General features: G+C 41.2%; 1 protein-coding gene across 3 annotated transcripts in view; it reads left to right on the top strand.

Moving 5' to 3' along the window:
* SERGEF (secretion regulating guanine nucleotide exchange factor) overlaps positions 1-25,318 on the top strand; it is a 115,763-nt gene that overhangs the window by 49,626 nt on the left and 40,819 nt on the right. Inside the window, exons 10-11 of one of the 3 annotated variants that reach the window (XM_060767992.2) lie at positions 11,710-11,746; positions 15,927-16,855. The exons of 1 other annotated variant lie outside the window; for it this stretch is intronic. In XM_060767992.2, coding sequence (XP_060623975.2) covers positions 11,710-11,746; positions 15,927-15,985 — 96 coding nt within the window. In that variant the 3' untranslated portion in view covers positions 15,986-16,855. Of the gene's footprint in view, positions 1-11,709; positions 11,747-15,926; positions 16,856-25,318 lie in introns of those variants that run through there. One more of the 3 variants, XM_060767983.2, reaches the window with a different exon arrangement.

Raw genomic sequence — 25,318 nt, forward strand, 5'->3', positions numbered from 1 at the left:
TCCGGAGGCAGCGCTGATGGAATCGTTCCAGGAGTTGCATATGACGTCTGTAGACTGTCCACGTCTCACAGGCATATAGCAGGGTTGGGAGGACAATGGCTTTATAGACGAGCACCTTGGTCTCCCTACGGATGTCCCGGTCCTCAAACACTCTTTGCTTCATTCTGGAAAATGCTGCACTTGCAGAGCTCAGGCGGTGTTGTATTTCGGCGTCGATGTTGACTTTGGTGGAGAGGTGGCTGCCAAGGTAGCGGAAATGGTCCACATTTTCTAATGTGACACCATTAAGCTGTATTACTGGCATTGGAGAGGGATTGGCTGGCGACTGCTGGAACAGCACCTTGGTTTTCTCAATGTTCAGTGACAGGCCGAGCTTCTCGTATGCTTCTGCGAAGGTGTTTAGAGTGGCTTGTAGATCTTCTTCTGAATGCGCACAGACGACATTGTCATCAGCATACTGGAGTTCTATAACAGATGTTGTTGTAACCTTGGTTTTGGCTTTCAGTCTGCTGAGGTTGAATAGCTTGCCATCTGTCCGATAGATTATTTCCACTCCGGTGGGAAGCTTCCCATCAACAAGGTGACGTATCATAGCGATGAAGATGGAGAATAGAGTTGGGGCGATAACACATCCCTGTTTGACACCGGATTCCACTTTAAATGGGTCACTTTGGGAGCCACTGCTGTCCAAGACTGTTGCCATCATGTCATCATGGAGGAGCCGCAGGATGTTCACAAATTTGTTAGGGCACCCGATTTTGTGGAGGATGGTCCAGAGAGCGCTGCGATTCACTGTGTCAAATGCCTTTGCAAGGTCGATGAATGCCATGTACAGGGGTTGGTTTTGTTCCCTGCATTTTTCTTGGAGTTGTCGTGCAGTGAAGATCATGTCCACGGTTCCTCTGGAGGGGCGGAAGCCGTTCTGGGATTCTGGGAGGGTGTCTTCTGAGAGGGGCAGAAGGCGGTTTGCAAGGATTCTTGCGAGGATTTTCCCAGCGGAGGTTAGAAGGGAGATACCTCGATAGTTTCCGCAGTCTGTTCTTTCCCCTTTTTTGAAGAGGGTGATGATGGTGGCATCCTTGAAATCTGCTGGGATTTTCTCGGTCACCCACACTTTTTCTATGAGCTGGTGGAGTTGGTGTGTTAGCTCAGGTCCTCCCTCTTTAAAGATTTCAGCAGGGATCCCATCTGGTCCACTGGCTTTGTTATTCTTCTGTTGGCTGATGGCATTGCTGACTTCTTCCAAACTAGGCAGTGCTGCAAGCTCATCCCTGGTTTGTTGTTGTGGGATTTGTGAGAGGATCTCTTCGGCCACATTGGAGCTGCGGTTCAGGAGGCTTTGGTAGTGTTCTTTCCAACGTAGTGCAATTGAGTTTTGGTCCTTCAGGAGTTTGGTTCCATCTGATGAGCGTAGAGGCTGTATCCCATGGTTTCTTGGTCCATAGATGACCTTTGTGGCTTTGAAGAATCCCTGAGCATTATGGGTATCTGCCAGGTGTTGGATTTCTTCGGCCTTCTTTGTCCACCAGATGTTCTTGAGTTCTCTTGTCCTTCTTTGGACCTCAGCTTTTGCACTAGCATAGATCTTTTTCTTAGCAGCACAGTTGATGTCTCTCTGCCATGCTTGGAAGGCTTTCCTTTTCTTGTCAATTAGCTGTTGGATCTCGATGTCATTTTCATCAAACCAGTCTTGATGTTTCTTGGCTTGGTATCCAATAGTTTCTTCGCAGGCTTGGATGATGGAGGTCTTCAGTTTGTTCCAATGTTCCTCAACATTTTCGGGGTGTTCTGTGGATAGATGGTCCTTGAGTGCTGTTTGGAGATGGGCTCGCCTGGAGGGCTCCTGAAGGGCTTGGGTGTTCATTTTGCGCCTTGTCTTCCTTCCTTGGAGTCTGCGCTTGGGGGCGATCTTGATAGCCATCGAGGATCGAATTAGCCTGTGGTCAGTCCAGCAGTCGTCAGCACCTATCATGGCTCTTGTGAGGAGCACGTCACGGCGGTCTCTGGCGCGTGTGATTACATAGTCTAAGAGGTGCCAATGCTTTGACCGGGGGTGCTTCCATGATGTCTTGAACTTGTTTTTCTGGCGGAAGAGCGTGTTGGTGATGACAAGGTTGTGCTCCGCACATTTGGTGAGAAGCAGGATGCCATTTGAGTTGCTGTTTCCAACCCCGTCTTTTCCTATGGTGCCTGGCCACAGGTCGAAGTCTCGCCCGACTCTTGCATTGAAGTCCCCCAGGAGAATGATTTTGTCCTCCTTAGGTATCCCCGATAGGACGGTGTCCAGCTGACAGTAGAATTTCTCCTTGATGTCTTCATCAGCGTCTAGTGTTGGTGCATAGGCACTTATGATGGTTGCCCTTTGGTTTTTGGCAAGATCAACTCGGAGGGTGGAGAGACGTTCGTTGATACCAGTGGGTGCTTCGGACAGATGTTTCATCAGATCATTTCTTATAGCGAAGCCAACTCCGTGCATTCTTTGGTCTTCTTCGGGCAGTCCCTTCCAGAAGAAGGTGTAGCCTCCTTTTTCTTCTTTCAGCTGTCCCTCTCCTGCTCTCCGGGTCTCCTGAAGGGCTGCTATGTCAATGTTGAAGCGTCCCAGCTCCCTTGCAATGATGGCAGTTCTGCGTTCGGGGCGTTCACTGCCACTGTTGTCCATCAGAGTCCGTACGTTCCACGTACCGAAGTTCATTTTTCTTTTTTGGCCGCAGGGTGGTGACCCCACTGGACGCGGCAGTCCAGTCAGGGATGAGTGAGGCAGACTATGTTTGGGGCACCTTTTCTAGCCCCCTCCCCATGTGGGGTGAGCAGAGTGGGTCCTCAATAGGGCTGCTCAGTCGTGGATACAGCTGCCGAACTACTCAACTGCCTCGGACCTTGAGGTAGAACGACTGAGTCCGTACCCACCGCCCATGTGCCAGTCTGTGACTAGGGGCTTCCAGATTTCACAGTCCTGCCCCCGTCGCCACTCGCTGATCGCCATGGGACTTTGGTTGGTTGGTTTTTATTTTCTGTGGAAGACGCCTGTGCGTGGATTTTTTTAATGTGTGGAGGTCAGTGCACAACTGATCAACACACAGACTTCACAGAGTGAGGTTCCACTGGTGATGTAGTTTAACACAATGACCGTGGCTTCTCAGTCTGTTGCAGCCTTCTTCCGCCTTCGCAGCCGTTGTAACATGTGCCATGTTATCCTCCGCCTGCTCCGCCGTTGAGGTCTTTGGGTCTTCGGACTGTGCTTGGTCTGGAACCTCCCCCGCAGCCACTCCTGGGAGTGCACGACTCCAGTTGTTGTGCCTACAGGTTCATCGGAACACGCAAGCCCCCTCACCACGACAAGGTGACAGTCCATCGAGAGTCCATCAATTAGCACGCTGACTCGGATTAACAGATGAAAAACTTGTGTTAAAAATGTGCACTTAAAACTCAATTTCAGCTGAAAAATTTGAATATTTGCATCACTGTATATCTTTCCAGTCAAGGAAAACATGCAACTTTGTTCTTATATGCTGGTGTGGACTGCTCCAGCACATGTCTCATTTTAAAATCCTAAAACAGCTGGTCAGGGCTGTAAACAAATAGAGTCACTGACATACAGGTGGCTAAATGGAAGCACAATTGGAAAGCAATTACAATGAAAATTCTCTGCAACCATTCCTTTGTTCTGACATTTATGTAATTAGCCAGAGCTTGAATTCACAATAGAGAGATAGTAAGAAATGTTTTTATGTGCACATTTTGATATCTGCATCAGCATATATGAGGTTCAGTTCATCTCAAAGTGCAAATTAAAAAATAAATAAAGTAAATTTCTGCCTGATGTCCCCTGCCTGTCCATCTTGTAGATTTCTAAAATCCGTTACAAACAAAGGTGTCAGGACTGCAGGGGAGCATTTACTGGGACTGACAGCTCTGTGTTTGGACTTGCTGTCAGGTCCCATGATTTTTTGCCCCACGTCTTTGACATGGATTATGAAGCTGTCTGGAAGTGCCTTATATCATGATAGCTCTTTACGAAGGAACATAAAGGGTATGTCTTCTTGTTCTGTTGTTTCTTGTAGCTGCTATTATTAATGTGCCTCCAGGCCAATTCTGAATTATGGTGACCCAGTCCTATGATTTTCTTGGTGAGATCTCTTCAGCAGAGCTCTCCCATTGCTTTCCTTTTAGGCCACCATGGCTGTGTGGGGATTCAAACCCTGGTCTACCAAAATTCTAGTCCAGCACTCAACACTGAACCAGCTATCTATTCCTATTGATATAACTTACTAAGTAGTAAGTTATATTATTTTTCATTTGGCTGTGTGGAACACTTGAAATATTCATTTCCTTGAAATAGTCTGTCCAGTTTATTCCTTTCAACTAGGAGAAGTATTTTCTTACATCATTAAAAACGTGTTTGTGATAAATTGCATGTGGTTGGTAGCTCAGCATATACAGTAGGGAGTATTTGTGAGGTGCTGTCTTCTTAGCAAAAACTGATAAGATCCTGAAGGTTTCAAATCTTAGATTCTTTGAAGCTGACAGTTTGTCTAATTCAATTTGTCTACTTTTTCTATATCTGTAGAAATTTGCATGCCAGATGTAGCTGAGATATGTCAAACAGCACAAATCAGTGGTACAATACATTAATCAAGTGCATGAAGAAGCAGCAAGAGAAAAAAGTAATTATGCAGTGTTGTATAAGCATTGATCTTTACTGATTTGCCCTCTCTGTTACTACGTATCACCCCCCTTTGACTTTTAAACTCAGAGAAAATAAACATACACTTTTTTTAGTCTTATCTGGCCATGTTTCCAAAAAAAGAGAAAGAAAAATAATTGGTCTAGAGGTTTTCTTGCAACTAAATGCAGATCTCAAGATTGATAAAATATGCTATTGTCAGTAGCTTTTTTATCATCTTTCTTCTCCTTTTTTATTTTATTTGTGTCATAGCCATGCATGAAATTTTACTCTGTGCCATAGCCATGTACTAAAATAGGAGTAGTGATTCACTAACATCAGAATATTTGTATGTTTATTAAACATGTATTACTGCAGAGACTTTCAAATATTGATTTCTGACATGTTTAGGACTTTAGCTTCCAGAATTCTTGGTTATTGGCCTGTCTGGCTAAGATCTCTGATAGCTGAAGTCCAAAACATCTGGAGAACCAAAGATTAAAAAGCAATGCAGTATAAGAAAATGCAACGGGCAACCATGCTTTCCTTTGTAATCAAAAGTTGGATTTTTGTTTTACCTATTTGGAGAACATCTGTTTGGTAAAGACTGCTCTAGAATAATCAAGAAAGAAGATCTGGGCTGGATCTATGAAGTTATGCCTCTAGGAGTCCTTTTATAGCAGTGTTTCTCAATCTGGGGGTCAGGACCCCTGGGTAGTAATGAGGGGGTTTCAGAGGGGTTGCCAAAGATCTATTTGAAATCATGTATCTCTGATGGTCTTAGGAACCCCTTTGGCAGCGAGGGCTTAAGATCTCGCCACCTGTCCTTCTTTTCCTTTTTGGAAACAGACAGCAAATCCTCTCACCAAAAGTTCTCCTCCACTGTGATTGGCTGGCCTCTCAGCCAAGGGGAGGTCTGTTTCTGAGACTCCAAGCAGGGAGGGGAGAGTAGGCATGCTTGGTGTATGTGCCAGTGAGGGAGAGCATACAAGGGTCCCTTCAAGGCAGAGGGGTTCTGTGTGGAAAGTTTGGCTTAATTCTATTGTTGGTGGGGTTCAGAATGCTCTTTGAAGGTAGGTGAACTATAAATCCCAGCAACTACAACTCCAAATGTCAAGGTCTATTTTCCCCAAACTTCTCAGTGTTCACATTTGGGCATATTAAGTATCCATGCCAAGTTTGGTCCAGATCTATCATTGTTCTCTGGATGTAGGTGAACTACAGGTCTAAAACTCAAGGTCAGTGCCTATCAAACCCTCCCAGTATTTTCTGTTGGTCAAGGGAGTTCTGTATGCCAAGTCTGGTTCAATTCCATTGTAGGTGGAGTTCAGAATGCTTTTTGATTGTTGCTCCAACTCCCAAATGACAAAATCACCTCACTCCAACCCCAGCAGTATTCAAATTTGGGCATATCGGGTATTTGTGCCAAATATGGTCAAGTAAATGAAAATACATCCTGCATATCAGATATTTACATTATGACTCACAACAGTAGCAAAACTATAGTTACGAAGTAGCAACTAAAATAATTTTATGGTTGGGGGTCACCACAACATGAGGAAGTGTATTATGGGGTCACGGCATTAGGAAGGTTGAGAAACACTGTTTTATAGTGTTGCCAAGCCACGGCACCCCACTCTCCAAATTGATCAGGACCTTCAGAGAGCCTTCAAGCAACTGAATTCCTGAATTCTGTTCTAACTTTTAATGCCATAAGCAAAATACTACTGTCCTTGTTTCTTTTTTTTTAAAAAAAGATTCTTTCTTAGTGAAAATTGAGCCAAGATGGCAGTGTGGTGGTAGTGGTGGTGGTATGTTTTAATTGGGAGTGAGATTAATGCCATACTTGTCTTATTGATTACAGCATCAAGAGGGGAAGTATGATTAGCTTCTCTTGGTACAGGGTTTTGTTGAGGTTGAGTCACAGAGCTGCAGTAAAGATGGGAATGATAAATCTTTCAAATGAAGATTTATGTTCACTCTGTGATCATCAGTTATTAAAATACTATTTAAAAACTTATGTTTAAAGACAGAGTTTTGTGTCATCAGATATTCAAAGAAATGTATGAATTGCAGATAGATTCTCCATTTGTGTTTTAATTCTCCAGTGCAGCAAAATGCACAGCAATTGGTAATCTATATGATGAAATACATACTAAGGCTACACACCCATTTTGCATCTGTTCCCATTTGGGGTTCAAGCTTTACAGCTAAGGAATTATATGCACATAATTGGGACCCCATCTGCTTATAACTTTCTGGATGAAGAACTTCAAAAATAAATCATAAATGTTCATTGAAACAGTCACCAAAGCTGCATTGCTTTCAGACAACTGCATTTTCAAGTGGCCATTACCATTTCATTGTAGCTAGTCTGACATGCAGAATCTTTAAAAGTGTTTTCAGAACTATTCTGGAACAACAAACGTCAACAACAACAGCAGCACATAGATAATGCAACTGCTTAGAAATGAACAAGTGGCTTGAGAGTGGAACTAAAACGCTAGATGAAAATTAATTCAGGAAATTGTTATATAGGAAGCTACTAAATTGGATTATACATTTCACATGTTTTTAGAAGAGGTTTTACCTTAAGTTTTGGAAAGATGTTTGTTTGTCATATCTAGGATTGCCCTAGTTAATGGAAATTGCATTTAACATGTTTGTTCAAAAGTTAAACATGGGCTTAGGTTGCAAGTCTTGATGGACACATCTAAGAGAAAATCCTGTTATACGTTTATAACAGAGAATACATACCTCACTTAAGGTATAGATATATCACTAAGCTTCATTCAGGCCATTGATATATGCAAGGCAGCACTATCTGCCCCAGCTGCCTAGAGTTTCAGACAAGTTCTTTCTCACCAAGCTTTCCTAGATGACAGGACTTGGTGATTCTTCTCCAGTCCTCACAGCAAGAGAAAGGAATCCCAGAATGAGACCACTGCCTTGAAAAAATATAGGTGTGTATTTTAGTGGTTAATTGCAGTTGGAGTTAGCTTTGTCTTATAGCAACGTTATGAATGAGAAAGACCTGATCATATCCTGCAAACTCAGGTCCATGGCATCCTTGATTGAGTCAATCCATTTATCTTTCCAGTTGCCTCCCACATTACGAAGCTGTATCAACTGTTACTGAGCTGTACTGAATCCCCTGTTATCACGAATGACCAAAGTATGATAGTCCAGTTGGTGTGTGTGTTTGTGTGTGTGCATCAAAAGGGTGGGAGGGGGAGTTGATATCTCATTTGTTAGATCTGATGCTTTTTCTTTGAGCAGCATGCTCTATGTCACTGTAGTTGATGCTTAATGTATTATGTTTAATGATATCACTACGGCCTGTTACCTCTGATAGCACCAAGGGAGTTTCATGACATCACAAGGACTATCCCTTTATCTCAGGTTTTGGGCTTAAAATTTCAGGGCCTTGGATGAAACGGACTTGGCAACTCTGTTATCTGACTTTGCCAGCACTGATCTTGAGGTATTTTGCTTACAAGCCATTGTACTTTACCACTGACTACCCAATCCCACATCCTAGTGGGAGGACAGTGGCCGAAGAGAGTGGAGTCATCTGTTTCTCGGTCCTATGAGTGAAGTGAAAGGACTGAGGTGGAGTGCAGAGAACAAGGAAATTCTGCTGGAAAATATTCCCTTTTCTAGCTTTCTCCTTTCTCCTTGGTATCTTTTTGCTTCCAGAAACAGAAGCTCCTTTCTTCTGTAACTATGTGTGGGGATGGAAAGGCCAAATAAATAAAATTAAATACATTTCACAACCAGCCCCACTCTGAAACACTGGAAAACTATCACCTTTGATTTCAGTTTTTGGAGCACCTGGTGGTGCAGCGTGTTAAACTGCTGAGCTGCTGATCAAAAGGTCAGTGGTTCAAATCGGGGGAGTAGGGTGAGCTCCTGCTGTTAGCCCCAGCTTCTGTCAACCTAGCAGTTCAAAAACATGCAAATGTGAGTAGATAAATAGGTATCACTTTGGCGGGAAGGTAATGGTGCTCCATGTAGTCATGCCGGCCACATTACCTTGATGGTGTTTATGGAGGGGAATACCAACCCCCAGAGTCAGACATGACTGGACTTAATGTCAGGGGAAAACCTTTGCCTTTTAGTCAATACATTTGCAAAACTGGGTTTCTTAAGAGTTAAAAACATGCATAAGATTGCTCTCTCCAAAACTCTTCAAGTGATGTTTTGTATTCCTAAGAGGCATCTAACCTTCATAACATTCATACTGCCACTCTGCTCGTAACTATGACCCATAAGAGACATAAATAACACAGACTTCCTTTTAAAAATATGAACTCTTCTCGATTACACAGGCACTGAGAAGCTTCTAAAGATAATGTTCTATGGGAGTATTAAAGGTGAAAAAGGGAGATCAGCCCAGCCAAGTATTTTTTCTCTGAAGGAAAGGCATCTATTGTATTATAACCCAGTGTAAGTAGCCAGCATATATCCCCAAATGAGCACTATATAAGCTTTATGTGTCTGTTGAAAATGTATTGATTCCATAACTAGGGTATTGCTGCCTGTGTATAGGGTTGTGTGTGAGACTGACTGGGAAATAACCATCTTCTGCTCACACCTTTTCACTCATCATGATGGGGTGGGGCGGTGATTTTAGCTCTGCTTTTGAAGTTTTTATTCAAAGGACCCTTTGAGATGGGATCTCGCATATCAACCTCCCTTGCTGGCTTCATCTGCCCTTTAATCAACCTCCACACTGTCTGTTCTCCCTCCCTCGTTCCATTTCTCCTGTAGCCCTCATTCATTTTTTCTTCCTTATTTGCCACTTTTCTCTTCTGTTATATTTTGTGAAAATGCAGATATTGTCCAGGAAATTCAAAGATTTCTAATACCACACCTTTTCTCCTTTCAATCCTTTAAGATGTGCAGGGAGAATATTTTTGCATATTTACAGATTCTCTTAGGTAAATTGGAGAGGTGCAGTTGGGGCTTGTTTAGATTTGGTGATGTGAACCCTTCTTGTGAAAGCAATGCACATAAACATGATCTCTGAAAGAATTAGTGTAGTTTTCACAACTTCATGTCTCGGTAGCTCCATTGATTGAAGTTCAGGTTGAAAAGGTCCTTGGTTCTGTTATGAGGAATACGGTATCATGGCATATTGTCTTGCTGTGTTTCTTTTTTTTTAAAAAAAAAAAATATGAATCTTTCTGTTGTGAATTGGCACTGAATACTAATGACACCTCTCAATTTTAAGCATAGTTTCCTTATTAATGCGGTGTCGATGCTTCCTTTTCCCTTTTTGGCTTTTGTGTTAAACATAGTTTTTCTTTCTTTCTGGGATGCCAGCATTGCATTAAATACATAGATTTCATCACATAGTTTGATACTTATATCAATAGTCTTGATTGCAGCACTTATTGCCTGATTGCCTGGATCAATTGCTTATCAATACCCCTGATTGTTGCACTTGAGCTAGTTAAAGGGCCCTTTCTTTACAGCCATTGATTGCAGTTTGATTGCATTTTTTCTGATTAGCTTAGGGTTTCCATCTCTGTAACTAGAAGCAGGTTGTTAGCATTTTGGGAGCCAGGAAGATCAGGGCTGGACAGTTTTATGAATATGGTTTGCACATTATATACGTACACAGGGCCATACCAGACCAGTGCTAAGATGTGTGATTTTTGCATGCATTTGACACTTGTACGGAGTTTCCATCCTCATCCTCACAATAACAACAATGATAATAAATTTTATTTGTTACCCACCTCTCTTCATGGCTCAAGGTGGGGTACAACACAATTAAAACATACGTTAAATTACAATACAATTAAAATACATAGACAGTGTATCACACATTGCCATATATAGGGAAGATGGGAAATGGTAGCTAAATGTACCTTTATTTATAAAATAGTTATTACTTCACAAAATATTTACTACTTGTTTTATATCTGAAAGTATACAAATATAAATGTTAAAATATTAAAACATAAAATATAAAATATGAGTTTGTTAATTTTTCCTATGTATGTATGGGGACATTTGGGATACTCTGTATTAAAATACACAGAGTGAAGATTAATAGTAATACTAATAAAACGTAAAGTTAAAATGTATTGACTGGGTAGGCCTGCTAGAAGAGATAAGCCTTCAATTTTTGTCTTGAATTTTGACCACTGATTTAGCTGTCAGAGCTCTTCTGGCAGGTCATTCCACAGTCTTGGGGCAGCCAGTGAGAAGGTCCTCTGGGTGACAGTCTCCCAGTCGAGTTTTGACTGGCTGGAAGAACCATCCCCCAGAGGAAAGAAGTGTTTGGGGGCGATTGTACAGAAGATAATCCTGTATGTAACTTGGACCCAAATCATGTAGGGTTTTAAAGGTCAAAACCAGCACTTTGTACTTTGCCTGGAAACTAATTGGCAATAAATGGAATGACGTGGTATAGGTGTAACAGGCCTGTAGCCAGGGGTGGGTGGGTTAGGGGTTCAACCCCCCCCCCCAAATTTTCAGGTTAAAAAACAACTACTTTTTGGCTATTTTTGGCCTTACTAACCTTGCATAACTTGTATCTTATACCTTTTACAGAGCAATAAGGGGCTTTGGACTGTATTAAAAATGTTGTTGTTGTGTTATTGAACTACTCTTCATGATTTGCTAAAAGAAGTTTCAACCCCCCCCCCCCCATTTTTTTCTGGCTACGGTCCTAAGGTGTAATATGCTCATTTTGGGATGTTTTTGTAAGCAAGCTGGTAAATTTGCAAGGGACTGTTGCAGTTTTGTAAATGTGGGTACTTGCAAAAGTGTGTTTTTTTGTTGTTTTTTTACAATTTCTCATGTAAGGATTTGGTTATGTGTGAAAGCAAGTGAAAAAGAAATTTTGGCTTCAAAATCTGCCCTTACCTTTCACATGAGATCAGAGACAGATATAGATAATCTTTCAATGGTAGTTTGTTTTGGGCAGGACATAGATATACATTTCAAATACCCAAACTGTTTCTAACATACCATTATAAATTAACAACATTGCATAGCTCATCTCATATTCATTCTTGTTTCTCCTCCAGATTGCATGTGGTTCAGAACATAATCTAGCAATAGTTGGTAAGTAAATATTTTTTTATCAATTGAATTAATTTTTACCAAAGACTTCAAACATTTCCTTTTTTCAAGTATTGGCCAAAGGAGTTTATATCTTGGATATTAAGGCTAGCATTTATGCTACAACCAAGCTGCACATTGTGTGTCATAAATAACCTGAAATGTGAAAATAGGATGGTTAGCAAAACGCTGACACTAATACAAGTTGGGGTCAAAAGTTTCGCTGACCAGCAATCTAGGATTTCTTTTTTTAGAAAATTCAGCTGCAGGTTTGTGGCCTTCAGTTGACCCACATGAGAATATTGATTGCATATCTAATCTTCAAAAAGTTGCTTGTCAAATTGGAAATGTAGTTTTGATTGCTTTTTAAAAATGCAAAATGGAGAAACAGAGTACTAAAATATGTGAGCAGTTTGAAAAACATTTTCATTTGGCTGTGTGTTTATTTTCCTATCACTAGGTTAAAAATTAGCAGAAATTTATGCAAGATGAGTCTATGTTATGTGCATGGAATTTAAATTAAAATGATAACCAGTGTAGAAATATAGAAGTACTATATGTTTATGGTATGTTCCTTGCATAGCCCATATGTCACCTACTCATCTGTTCTGAATGGGGATGAAGAGAAACATTGTCATTACTTATAAATGCAATGCCATTTCTTTCATCTCCATTTTTGGCAGTTCTGCAGTCCACTCTGGGCATGTCCTGGGCCAATTGTAATTCTCACTTAGGAAGCGTTATGTCTATACTTTTGCATATAGCTTCACTTGTATTCATTCACTGATTTTGTGAAGAAGCACTTCCAGAACACAAGTGAAGAAGTCTAGGTGTATTCTGCTGGAGAGCAGCTTGCTTTTGGGCTAATAAGAGGAGCCCAGAAAGTAACACATACACCATAATGAAGACTCAATTTATTTTATTTAAAGCATTTCTGATCACCTCCCAGCCTATTAAAAGTCCTGAGGCAATAAATAAAACAATATCTTAAAAACATTTTAAATATTCTTGAAAAACTCCTAAATACAGTTTAAAGCATTTCTAGAATCCAAAGTAGAAAGGTTGAAGTAACAATTTCAAACATTGAATGCCATGCAGAATAGCTGCCCGCCAGAAGCTTAGAAGAGATGGGACTTGTTTAACTTCCTTTGGCAGGGAGTTCCACTGTATTGTGTAAGCTGCTGGACATTTTCTGCATTTCTCACCTCTTAGACACAGGCAGCATAGCCCAAAATTGCCAGAGGCCTCATCACTATCACTTCCCTTTATTTACTGCAATATAAAAATATATGCCATAGACATATATGCTTCTTGGCAGGGGGTTGGACTGGATGGCCCATGAGGTCTCTTCCAACTCTATGATTCTATAAAGAGGGCAATGTGTTATTTCTTTGTACTCTGTGTCAGCTTAGAAACATGTCATGTGTAAGCATGTTCTAGTTTAAGGCAGAGTCATGGAGCTAGTTCACACAATATACATACAGCACTATTTTCCCACTTTGCTATGGGATACTATGAATTCCGAAGTTCTGTAGCACAGAAAGCATTCTCTGGCAGAAAATTCTAAGTGGGCCTCTCTAAACTACCAGTCACGGGATTGCACAGTCTATTGCCATGACAATTAAACAGGAGGTGTAGAGCTATAACTGTGTAGTGTGAATGGGTCATTATATTATGGCCTGGGAAAGGTTAGGCTCACACAGGAGTATGTGTGGTCGAATTTCCATTGTTTGCTGGTCTCCCATGTCCTTGAAAACTGCTCTAGGGAAATAAACAAATTTCCAATACTTGTCTCCAGAACTTGCTATGAGCTACATACTGGAGATTTTTGGTTGAAAAATATATATCAAAGTTGGAATTGTCCAGAGCAGGGCCGTAGCCAGAGAAAAAATTGGGAGGATTTTGTTTTTGAAAAATTAAAGTATAAACTTTTAAAGCAAGTACAAATGATCATCGTTGTTGTATACCTGAAAACATCATGACTTGTATTTTAACTTAAGTTTTTTGGGATTACAATAGCCCAAATGGATGAGGCTTGGCATAAGACAAAAGCACAGCCCTGAAATACTTCCTCATTGCAGTGTTTCTCAACCTGGGGTACCCAGATGTTTTTGGCCTTCAACTCCCAGAAATCTTAAAAGCTGGTAAACTGGCTAGGATTTCTGGGAGTTGAAGGCAAAAAAACACCTGGGGACCCCAGGTTGAGAACCACTGTGCTACAGAATGTGCCTTCCTTGGAGGTCTAGATGCTGCCAGGTGAGAAGGGGAACTCTACTTAGTGCAGCCATCCAAACCTCCAGCCCTTATGCTCTGCTGGGAAATCCCTGCCAATAAATGCCAAGGGCAGAAACTGCCCAAATTGTAGGGTGGATCCCTGGGGTAAAGGCATAGCAGTGGGAATCCTATTTTTCTCTGGAAGATGGGAGGGGGGGAAGCAAGGAGGGAAACTCCTAATTCCCCATTAAGTACATGGCTCCTATCTCAAGCTGAAACAAAGAGCACAGCAGCAGGGCAGAGCAGCCTAAAATAGCCTGCAGCTCCAACACAAATCGCCCCCACCGTCTGGTCTCCCTCATGAGGGCCATCAAACTCCCCCTTTGCCTTAGGCTTTGCTTGCCAGTTGCAGGTGGGCCAACAGTTGCTTCCACTATATTGGCTATTGCTTCTATTGCAATGTAAATTGGTGGGAAGGTAGGTAATAATGACAGTGTGAATAAACTGTCAAAATGTGGTTGAAATAGTGCTTGAAGTACTAGTGTTGAACCCCTACCCCCCCCCCCCCTCTACTATAGGCTTGGTTCACTTCTGGTTTTGTTATTCAACTTTGTTTTGTGGGTGGGTACATGAGTTTGCAGCTTTCTCTTCCCTGAACTACAGCTGCTTGAAGCAGCCAGGAGTGGGGAAATCCACTTTCTGTGGGAATTCTTTTCAGTTCTGCAGTGTTGGTGGTGGTGGCAATCTGTAAATGTAGTCTTAGAGCGGTGGTTCTCAACCTGTGGGTCCCCAGATGTTTTGGCCTTTAACTCCCAGAAATCCTAACAGCTGGTAAACTGGCTGGGATTTCTGGGAGTTGTAGGCCAAAACACCTGGGGACCCACAGGTTGAGAACCACCGGTTTAGAGGATCCATTTTGTCTATAGGACAGGGATGAGGAGCTATTTGGGGATCAGGTGCCAATATCTCACCCTATGAACCGCCACTTCCAAAAATCCAAAAATTTACTCTGCAATTCCTCTCAGAAATGTGTTATAACCATTAGTTATTTGGTTGTAGACCAAGCAATTTTGTAGCAATACATTACAAGAGCCAGAGGAAGATTGATGAGAATGGATCCAAATAAGCCTTTAATCAAACAAGGGCCACATGTGTTGCCATGTTCACTGACCCGTGTCAAAGTTCATACTATCTTCTACTTCTTCCCATCAAACTAAGTCAAATACCTCAGTGCATTCCTTATAGAATAAGAATTAAACATGCCTCTTGCCTTCATATCCAGAATCTCATTTGTGTTGCTTCCATTTTGAGAGAGATTGCAGAAAAAAACCCCAGATGTTTGGGGTAGTACACAGTTCTATTTGTATTTGGTGGGTGTGAAGATATCTTTGCATGCTTCCATGAATGTGGCAAGCATTCTATATGATTGTGGGGTAAAAAATTGCCCAAAAATAATTTTAAAATATTTTAATATTTGGGGATTGAGGGGCTGTATGGGATTGGTGGGTGAGAACTCAGAGGGGCCATAGAATTGAGGTTAACAGCACTATTTCTATCTGTGTTCTAGACGTAAGACAAATATCTAGAATGATTTTATATGGGAATACAGATGGGGATAATAATCCTCATGCATAAGATAGATCTACACCATAGAGTTAATGTTGTTGGGCACCACTTTAACTTCCATGGCTGTTTACTGTGGATTCATGGAACCTGTAGTTTGGTGAGTATTATTTGGCAAGGAAGGCTAAAGACCTTGTAAAGATACAATTCCCATGATTCCACAGCAAAGAGCCATGACAGTTAAACTGGGATCAAATTGCATTAATTCTACAGTGTGGATGCACCCTTAGATAGGAGTATGTTGCTTTTACACAGTGAGAATTCTGCAGCCAGGCAGTTGTTGCTAATGAAACAATGCAATGTAATTCTAACAGCTAAGGACTTTTTTTTTCTTCTTGCCTTGAAGGAAGGAAAAATCAGATCTTGGGTTTGTTTACTCTACAAGGTCAGCTTCTTCTCCATTAAGTCCTAGAACTCCAAGTATATTACGGTACAAAGCATTGGCCCAGAAAACATTGCTAACAGATTATGAAAGGCGTATTTCCATGGCAGAGTGAGCACCAATCGGGAACAGTAGCTAAGGCTGCCTGACAGACAGATCCCTCCACTATGCTGACAGTGTTATTTAGATGTTCGAAGCAACCTTTGAAAGGAGGAGATGTGATCATGTGTCTGACTTACGATCCTTGGGGACTCGGTGGGCTGTCACCAGGAGATCATCATAAATTCCCTGCTTCGTTTTCTTCATACTCCTCTCCTAGTTGGGAGGCCCTTTTAGCATAGCACAGAGCATTAGTGTACAGCAAGAAAGCTCAGCAGGCTCTTCTATTACTTTTATCTATTATACATGATAAATTCTGCTTTGACTAGGTCTGCATTGTAAGAGCTTCCTGAAGGGCCAGCATGCAGGCTTGTTAACAGCACTGTGTCCTTTCTCGTGGCAATATGAATCACGTCCATTGGTTGTTAAAGGGCATCTAGCAGGGATTTTTATAACAACCACAGATTCTTTATTCATTCTTGCACGAATCTGCATGAGACAATTTGTTGCCCATAGAAATTGGTCTCTTAATTGACAGCCCTTTTGCGTGTTGTTTCCTTTTTATAGCAAGGGAACCTCCTTGTTTTGGAATAGAAGGCTTTTGGTAGTTATATAATCTTAACCAGGCTGTAAACAACTAAATGTAAGTGCTTTATGGTGCATGTGCAAATGAAAGCTGAGCAGCAACATGAAAGAATAAATAGGTGGGAAGTCTAAATACAGAGTCAGTGAATGGAACATAACTAGGAATAAAACAATAAACAGGAATTGTTTGAGGAATAGGAGAAACAAGGCAATCGGTTTAAATGAATATGATCAATGAATGTTTATGTTTATGCCCTTTGCCTCCAATGTAATAGGCTGAAAAAAGTCTCAACCGAAAGGCATGTGTTTTACACACAGCAATTTTTAAATAAGTGACAAATCAACACAATCCTCATTTGTAGCTAAGTTTTTCCTTCTTTTGTAATAGATACCATAGTAAAGGTAAAGGTTTTTCCCTGACATTAAGTCCAGTTGTGTCTGACTCTGGGGGGTGTCATTAGCTTCTGCATGGAGTACCATTACCTTCCTGCTGGAGCAGTACCTATTGATCTACTTACATTTGCATGCTTTCGAACTGCTAGGTTGGCAGAAGCTGGGGCTAACAACAGGAGCTCCCCGGATTCGAACCTTCAACCTGTGAGAATGGGTGAAATGGGGTAATAGAGAGCATGTTGTTCATTCGTTCAGTCGTCTCCGACTCTTCGTGACCTCATGGACCAGCCCACGCCAGCGCTCCCTGTCGGCCGTCACCACCCCCAACTCCTTCAAGGTCATTCCAGTCACTTCAAGGATGCCATCCATCCATCTTGCCCTTGGTCGGCCCCTCTTCCTTTTGCCTTCCACTTTCCCCAGCATAATTGTCTTCTCTAGGCTTTCCTGTCTCCTCATGATGTGGCCAAAGTACTTCAACTTTGTCTCTAGTATCCTTCCCTCCAGTGAGCAGCCGGGCTTTATTTCCTGGAGGATGGACTGGTTGGATCTTCTCGCAGTCCAAGGCACTCTCAGAACTTTCCTCCAGCACCATAGTTCAAAAGCATCTATCTGCCTTCGCTCAGCCTTCCCGAAGCTCTCACATCCGTAGGTTACTACAGGGAATACCATGGCTTTGACTAGGTGGATCTTTGTTGCCAGTCTGATGTCTCTACTCTTCACTATTTTATCGAGACTGGACATTGCTCTCCTCCCAAGAAGTAAGCGTCTTCTGATTTCCTGGCTACAGTCTGCATCTGCAGTAATCTTTGCGCCTAGAAATACAAAGTCTGTCACGGCCTCCACATTTTCTCCCTCTATTTTCCAGTTGTCAATCATTCTTGTTGCCATAATCTTGGTTTTTTTGATGTTTAGCTGCAACCCGGCTTTTGCGCTTTCTTCTTTCACCTTTATTAGAAGGCTCCTCAGCTCCTCCTCGCTTTCGGCCATCAGAGTGGTGTCATCTGCATATCTGAGGTTGTTAATGTTTCTTCCAGCAATTTTCACTCCAGCCTTGCATTCATCCAGCCCCGCACATCGCATGATGTGTTCTGCATACAAGTTAAAAAGGTTGGGTGAGAGTATGCAGCCTTGCCGTACGCCTTTCCCAATCTTGAACCAGTCTGTTGTTCCGTGGTCAGTTCTGACTGTTGCTCCTTGGTCCTTGTACAGATTCCTCAGGAGAGAGACAAGGTGGCTTGGGATGCCCATCCCACCAAGAACTTGCCACAATTTATTATGATCCACACAGTCAAAGGCTTTAGAATAGTCAATGAAGCAGAAGTAGATGTTTTTCTGAAACTCCCTGCCTTTCTCCATTATCCAGCGTATATTGGCAATCTGGTCTCTCGTTCCTCTGCCTTTTCTAAACCCGGCTTGAACATCTGGCAACTCTCGCTCCATGTATTGCTGGAGTCTTCCTTGCAGGATCTTGAGCATTCCCTTACTGGCATGAGAAATAAGGGCCACTGTGCGGAAGTTTGAGCAGTCTTTCGCATTTCCCTTTTTTGGTATGGGGATATAAGTTGATTTTTTCCAATCTGATGGCCATTCTTGTGTTTTCCATATTTGCTGGCATATGGCATGCATCACCTTGACAGCATCATCTTTTAAGATTTTAAACAGTTCAGCTGGGATCCCGTCGTCTCCTGCTGCCTTGTTGTTAGCAATGCTTCTTAAGGCCTGTAAAGAAGCGCTAATCCCACTAGATGCCACCAAAATTATGTGAGGAAGTATTAATCTTCTTTAATGCCACCAATATTCTGTGAGGAACCTTCTTTTAAATATCAATTAAGCTGCCACCAATATGTTTAGAGACGCTGGTTTATGTCTCTGTTTATCTTTAGTTGTGTTGTGAGGTGACTTTGGTAGTGTGGAATACACCAAGCATAAAAGCAATGGAGGAGGCAGGTTTGAAATACAAAGAGAACAAGTTTTATTGTTAACAGAACGTAATTGTTGCAGTTTTGAGAATTTGAACTTGGCACAAGGCTTGATGTTACAAAATGGCTGGTTTGAGATACATTCAGGCTTCTGATGTTACAATTCTACAAACTTCTTCTTTAGTGAAGTGCTTATACTACTTCAGCGTTCCCTATTGTGAATGTCCACACTGTTTGCCCTATACTCGGAACAAACCACTGATCACCAGTCTTTCCTTACTGGCGATCCTTAAAACCCCCTCTGTTAGATTCTTTAACCTAAGCAATCTAACAAGGTAACACCTTCAGCTCTCTTGCTGAAGAAATATTCACAAATTCTAAGAACTGCTGAATTCTCACAGCTTCACAACCCAGAGCCCTAATTGACTCTGAACCTCTTCCCCGGGTCTCATCCACCAGACTAAACTACTTTTCCCAGAGTCCTTTCTTGACTCTGCTATTTCCCAGAGCCCTTAACTGGCTCTGCTCTTCTCCTCAGGGTCTCTTCCTCCTGACTGAATATTAACTGACGCTTTCAAACCTTTTATTCCTTAAACTCCGCCCACCTCCTCTGAGGCTTTGTCACCATGGCAACCTATCTCTCTCAGCTAGGCCCTGGCAACAAATGTAATACATAAATACAGATTCAAACACATTATAGATAACACTTTATAATAAACATTATAAATACAGTTTAAACACATTATAAATAACACTTTATAATAAACACATCTCTACAAGGCCCATTCAACCTCACTCCTCAGGATGTCTGGTTCTAATTCATTCACCACACTGTCAAAACTATCCTCGATATTATTATCCTTCCTATACAGATCTTCTGTATAGTCTCGCCACCTTCTCTTGATCTCTTCAGCTTCTGTTAGGTCCCTGCCATCTTTGTTTCTTATCATACCAATTTTTGCCTGAAATTTACCTCCAATGTTTCTAATTTTCTGGAAGAGGTCTCTTGTCCTTCCTATTCTGTTGTCTTCTTCCGCTTCCATGCATTGCTTATTTAAAAATAGTTCCTTATCTCTTCTGGCTAACCTCTGGAATTGCGCATTTAACTGGGCATATCTCCCCTTATCCCTGTTTCCTTTTGCTTTCCTCCTTTCTTGGGCTACTTCCAGTGTCTCAGCAGACAACCATTTTGCCTTCTTGGTTTTCTTTTTCTTTGGGACGTACTTTGTTGCCGCCTCCTGAACAATGTCGCAGACTTCTGTCCATAGTTCTTCTGGGACTCTGTTTACTAAATCTAGTCCTTCAAATCTGTTCTTCACTTCCACTGTATATTCGCTAGGAATGTTAGTGAGATCATATCTAACTGGTCTGTGTATTTTCCCTGATCTCTTTAGTTTTATTTTAAATTGAGCAATAAGAAGTTCGTGATCTGAGCTACAGTCAGCCCCAGGTCTTGTTTTCACCGACTGGATGGATGTCCGCCACCTTTGGCTACAAAGGATGTAGTCAATCTGATTTCGGTGTTGACCATCTGGTGAGGTCCATGTGTAAAGCCGTCTTTTAGGTTGTTGGAAGAGAGTGTTTGTTATACATAGCGAGTTTTCCTGGCAAAATTCTATCAACCTGCGTCCCGCTTCATTTTGTTCTCCCAGACCATGCTTGCCTGTGATCCCAGTTGTCATTTGACTTCCCACCTTGGCATTCCAGTCTCCTGTAATGAAAATAATGTCTCTTTTTGGTGTATTATCCAGTAGGTCCTGCAGATCCTCATAGAACTGATCTACTTCTGCCTCTTCAGCAGCTGTGGTTGGGGCGTATATTTGGATCACTGTGATGTTGAAAGGCTTTCCTTGCACTCGAATTGAGATCATTCTGTCATTTTTTGGGTTGTATCCAAGCACCGCTTTATCTAATTTCTTATTAATTATGAAGGCTACTCCATTTCTTCGATGTTCCTCTTGTCCGCAGTAGTAGATCTGGTGGTCATCTGATGTGAAGTGGCCCATTCCAGTCCATTTCAGTTCGCTGACCCCCAGAATGTCTATCTTTAGTCTTGACATCTCACCAATAACAACATCCAATTTGCCCTGGCTCATAGATCTTACATTCCAGGTTCCTATGGTGTGTTGATCTTTAGAGCATCGGATTCGTCGTTCACCTCCAGTACCGTCGGCCGCTAGCCTTCCTTTCGGCTTTGAGCTAGCTGCGTCATCACAACTGGGGCTAGTTGAACTTATCCTCTGCTCCTCCCCAGTAGCATTTTGGCCATCTTCCGACCTGGGAGTCCCATCTTCCAATGGCATACCGACATATCTCTGGTTGTACTGGTCCATTTAGTTTTCTTGGCAAGGATACTGGGGTGGTTTGCCGTTGCCTTCCCCAGGGATCACACTTGGTCTGACCTCTCTGCCACGACCGTCCCGTCTTGGGTGGCCCTTCACGGTTTCGCTCATGACATCATTGAGGTGCTCAAGCTCCAGCGCCACAACAAGGCGGTGATCCTTTGCTGGAGAATAGAGAGCATACATTACCCCATTTTACCCCTTCTCACCAGCAGATGAGGAATCCATTTAACTCCTCCAATGTGCCAGCTTTAACTGGTATATTTTTTTAAGATGCGGAGCAGAATAAATAAAATGAAATAGAAAAGGCCAAAGAGAATACCTAATACTAATTGGGACTTCAAGTCAACCCTACGTGCAGTGAAATAAATAACCATATTCTCTTTGTACATTAGAACAAATGCACAGGGCTTTTTTTTGTTTTGTTTTTTAGAAAAAATAATTTTCTTAGAATAAGGTCATTATGCATGAAGTGACCATTTATATGGCAACTACTAGTTCAGGAAAACATGCTGATTAAGTATGCTGATTTCAGTCTTGATGAATGCCTTTAGGTCCTGTACATGTATGGCAGTCACCAGCAATACAAATGTCTGCATTTTAGTGAATCACAGAATAAGTCTGGGAGCAGATCATCATTGTAATTTAATATGAAGTGCCCTGTATAGCTGAAGACTTGGAACATGTTATCTTGTTTGGAAAATGTAATACTTTATTTTTCCAGGCCTAGACTAACAAGGTTGTTTCATGCAGTTGTGAAGGTCAGATATCTCTCCCATGATTTTTGCTTAGAAACTGGCCTTGGGTGAAATCTAATAAGAAACTACAATTGGTCTTCTGTCTAGATCTTCTGAGTTATTGCTTAATCATTGACTTTGTGAGATTTTTCAAGATGATGGGAGATTTCTTCATTTTGTTCACCCTACTCATGTCTTCTATAGAAATAGCTGTGAACTGGATGCAAAGCTAGGCTTCTATCTTGACTGGTAATGGTACCCCCCTTTGTGATAGTTATACCCCATTTTCATTCACCCTGAAAGCTGATGCACTTTCAGAAAGTACTTCCGGACAGTCAGAAGCCCCTCCTGAGCCATGGGACTGTACTCCAAATCAGGGAGAAACTTGAAAAAGTGGAGCTCCAACACAAAATTTTGTGCAATTCCTTTTCCCCACCATAAGATACCATGGCCCAATGCATCCTGTTCAGTAGCATTGATACCCTAATGCCTCTTCCTCAGTGTTAAATGATTTTATCCCAATTTTTGTAGATCAGTGTTTTTTTTTCTGACAGAAATAATTCACAGAAACACCTATATCTGTATATTAAATGGAAATATTCAATTTTCCGATGACCACGTGCATGTAGCATATACTCTAGAGAGCTCTGGAAAATCTGCTATGTCTAAATATTTTAAACACATTATTGAAATACATCTTTGCAACATTCACTACATCAGATAGATGATGTATTAGAGAAGATGAAATTGTTAACAGAATATGTTTATGCTATACAAGGAATAGGAAATAGGCGTATGTGTTCCTTTCTATATACTTTCATTTATAGTGAAAAGTATATATTTTTCTTTACTGACAAACTATTTAATACCAAATGAAACAATGATCACACGTTTCTTTCTTCTTTTCTGTTTATATCATCACTCCACTTTTAAAACTAACGTTTTTTTGCGCTTGGTCTACCAGTTTGCTACCGGGCACAATTTAAAGTACTGGCTTTGGCCTGTAAAGCCCTAAACAGCCCCGGCCCAATTTACCTGTCTGAATGTATCTCCCCCTATGATTCATTGCAGAGATTAAGATCCTCTGAGGAGGCTCTGCTCTCGGTCCCGCCATTGTCACAGGCACTATTGGTGGGTACGAGAGAGAGGGCCTTCTTGGTGATTGCCCCCGACTATAGACCTCCCTTCCTGGTGAAATCAGATTGGCCCCCTCCCTCCTGTCCTTTAGAAGGATGGTAAAAACTTGGCTGTGGGATCAAGCTTTTGGGACACTGCAATAAAGCAGCTATGCCTTACCAGACCAATTAGATTAGATGCAGTTGATCAAGACAGTTTTATACAATGTATTTTAATATTGAGACAAATGTTTTAATGTTCATGTATGCATATAATGAATTCTTATCCTGGCATTTAATGTTTTCTGTATATTTGCTGTGCTCCGCCCTTAGTCCCCTTCAAGGTGAGAAGGGTGGAATATAAATGTTTTAAATAAATAAATAAATAAATAATGTTTTTATCATTATAATACAATCTATATCTTTGGGATATGAAGAAGACATGGATGAGAGAGTTGAACAAAAGTTGTTGATCTAAGTGTCGATGAGTTTGGTGTTATGTACCAAGAAGTATCTCTTGGCTTGTGTCAAAAAATTCTAGGTTGTTAACTATTTATCACCTTCGTCTAGGAAGTGCCTTTTTCTTGTTTACTGATATTTTCTGAAACAATTTAGACCTCTCTTTGAGTTTTAATACTAATATCAATGTTAATTACATTTATAATGTTACTTTCTTCTAAGGTGTTCAACGTGTATGTAGTTCTTGTCCTTATATTTCATTTCCACAACGGTGCTGTGAGGAGCCTTCATAGCTTTGCAGAGATTCGAGTCTGGTCCTCCCACACTTTCTCAAGTGTTACACACTGACCTCCTTTTCGGAACATGGGCGGAGGTTTTCATCAACACCTGTTGTGCCAGCTTTAGAAAGTCTGCCATTAGGTTTCACAGGCCAGATATCTGTACACATATCACCAAATGAAATAAATGAATTAAAATTAAACAATATGCACACATCCTATGGCTAAATGAGGCAATGATTTTCCCTTTTTGAGTATTAAGGGAATTCTGTAGTTTTATTTCTTTTTTTAATTTCCTAAAGAAACAAATATTATCCAGTTAGCCTATTAGTAATATTTCTTTTATAGAACTTCTGGAATGTGTTGAATTATGTTGATAGTTGCTTGTTTTCATGGGTTCTGCAACTGAGATTTCTTTCTTGATTGTGTTCATTTGCTAAAAGGAATTTAATCAGATGGTTCAGTAATATATTTTGGCAAATATTTACTATAAACTTTGGCTGTAGTCCACACAGTTTGTAATCTTTAATGGACTTTTCATTATTGGTCCTTTGGTGTCTTGCTATAAACAGTAGACGAGTGCTTCTCAGGCTCTCTCATTTCGGGGAGTGCTAGTTATTTTTTCACAATGTGCTGTGGACTGGTACCATATCTGTACAATTGTTTATTTGTTTCATTTCCTGGAATCTTGTTGTGGAACAGCAGCCGGTGACTTGAGGACTTGCATTGGTCCAGGAACCGGCACTTTGAGCAGCACTACTTTATGTTACATAAAGAAAACCACTATTTTTACTAGGTGAGCTGCTTTGTGAAACTATTGGATTTCCACTCTATATGGCTTAACCTGATGCTTTACATTGTAACAACTTTCAAGAAGGGAAGCTTCATTAGTCTGTGAAATAAACAAGAGTGTTGTAGCGGTCTGAAGACTAGTTTGTTTAATAAATACTGTTGGCCAGTTTTCTTTCACCTATTTGAGCTGTAATGTTGACTGCTAATATTACTGGACTATTGGGTAGCAATTGATCAAGAAGTTAAATTCCATCATGTCTACTTGAAACTAGAAAACTAGGAAAAATGGGTTTATTTATCTATGGAAGGTCCAGGGTGGGAGAAAAAACTCTTGTCTGTTAACGCTAGGTGTGAATGTTGCCAACAAACCTCACAACCTCTGAGGATGGTTGCCACAGATGCAGGTGAAACTTCAGGAGAGAATGCTTCAAGAACATGGCCATACACCCTGAAAAACCAACAACAACCCATTTAATGTATTTTTCTTTTATATTTCATTTCTGTCCCTCAATCCATTCCTTGCTCCCATGTGTTTATCATACCTACCAGCAGTGGATAACACTTCTTATATCCAAGGGAGAGGACTGTAGTCCACAAAAGCATTATTTTTTAAGATGCCACAGAATGATTGCTTTTG

The sequence above is a fragment of the Anolis sagrei genome, chromosome 1, assembly GCF_037176765.1.
Source record: "Anolis sagrei isolate rAnoSag1 chromosome 1, rAnoSag1.mat, whole genome shotgun sequence".
NCBI lineage: Eukaryota > Metazoa > Chordata > Lepidosauria > Squamata > Dactyloidae > Anolis > Anolis sagrei.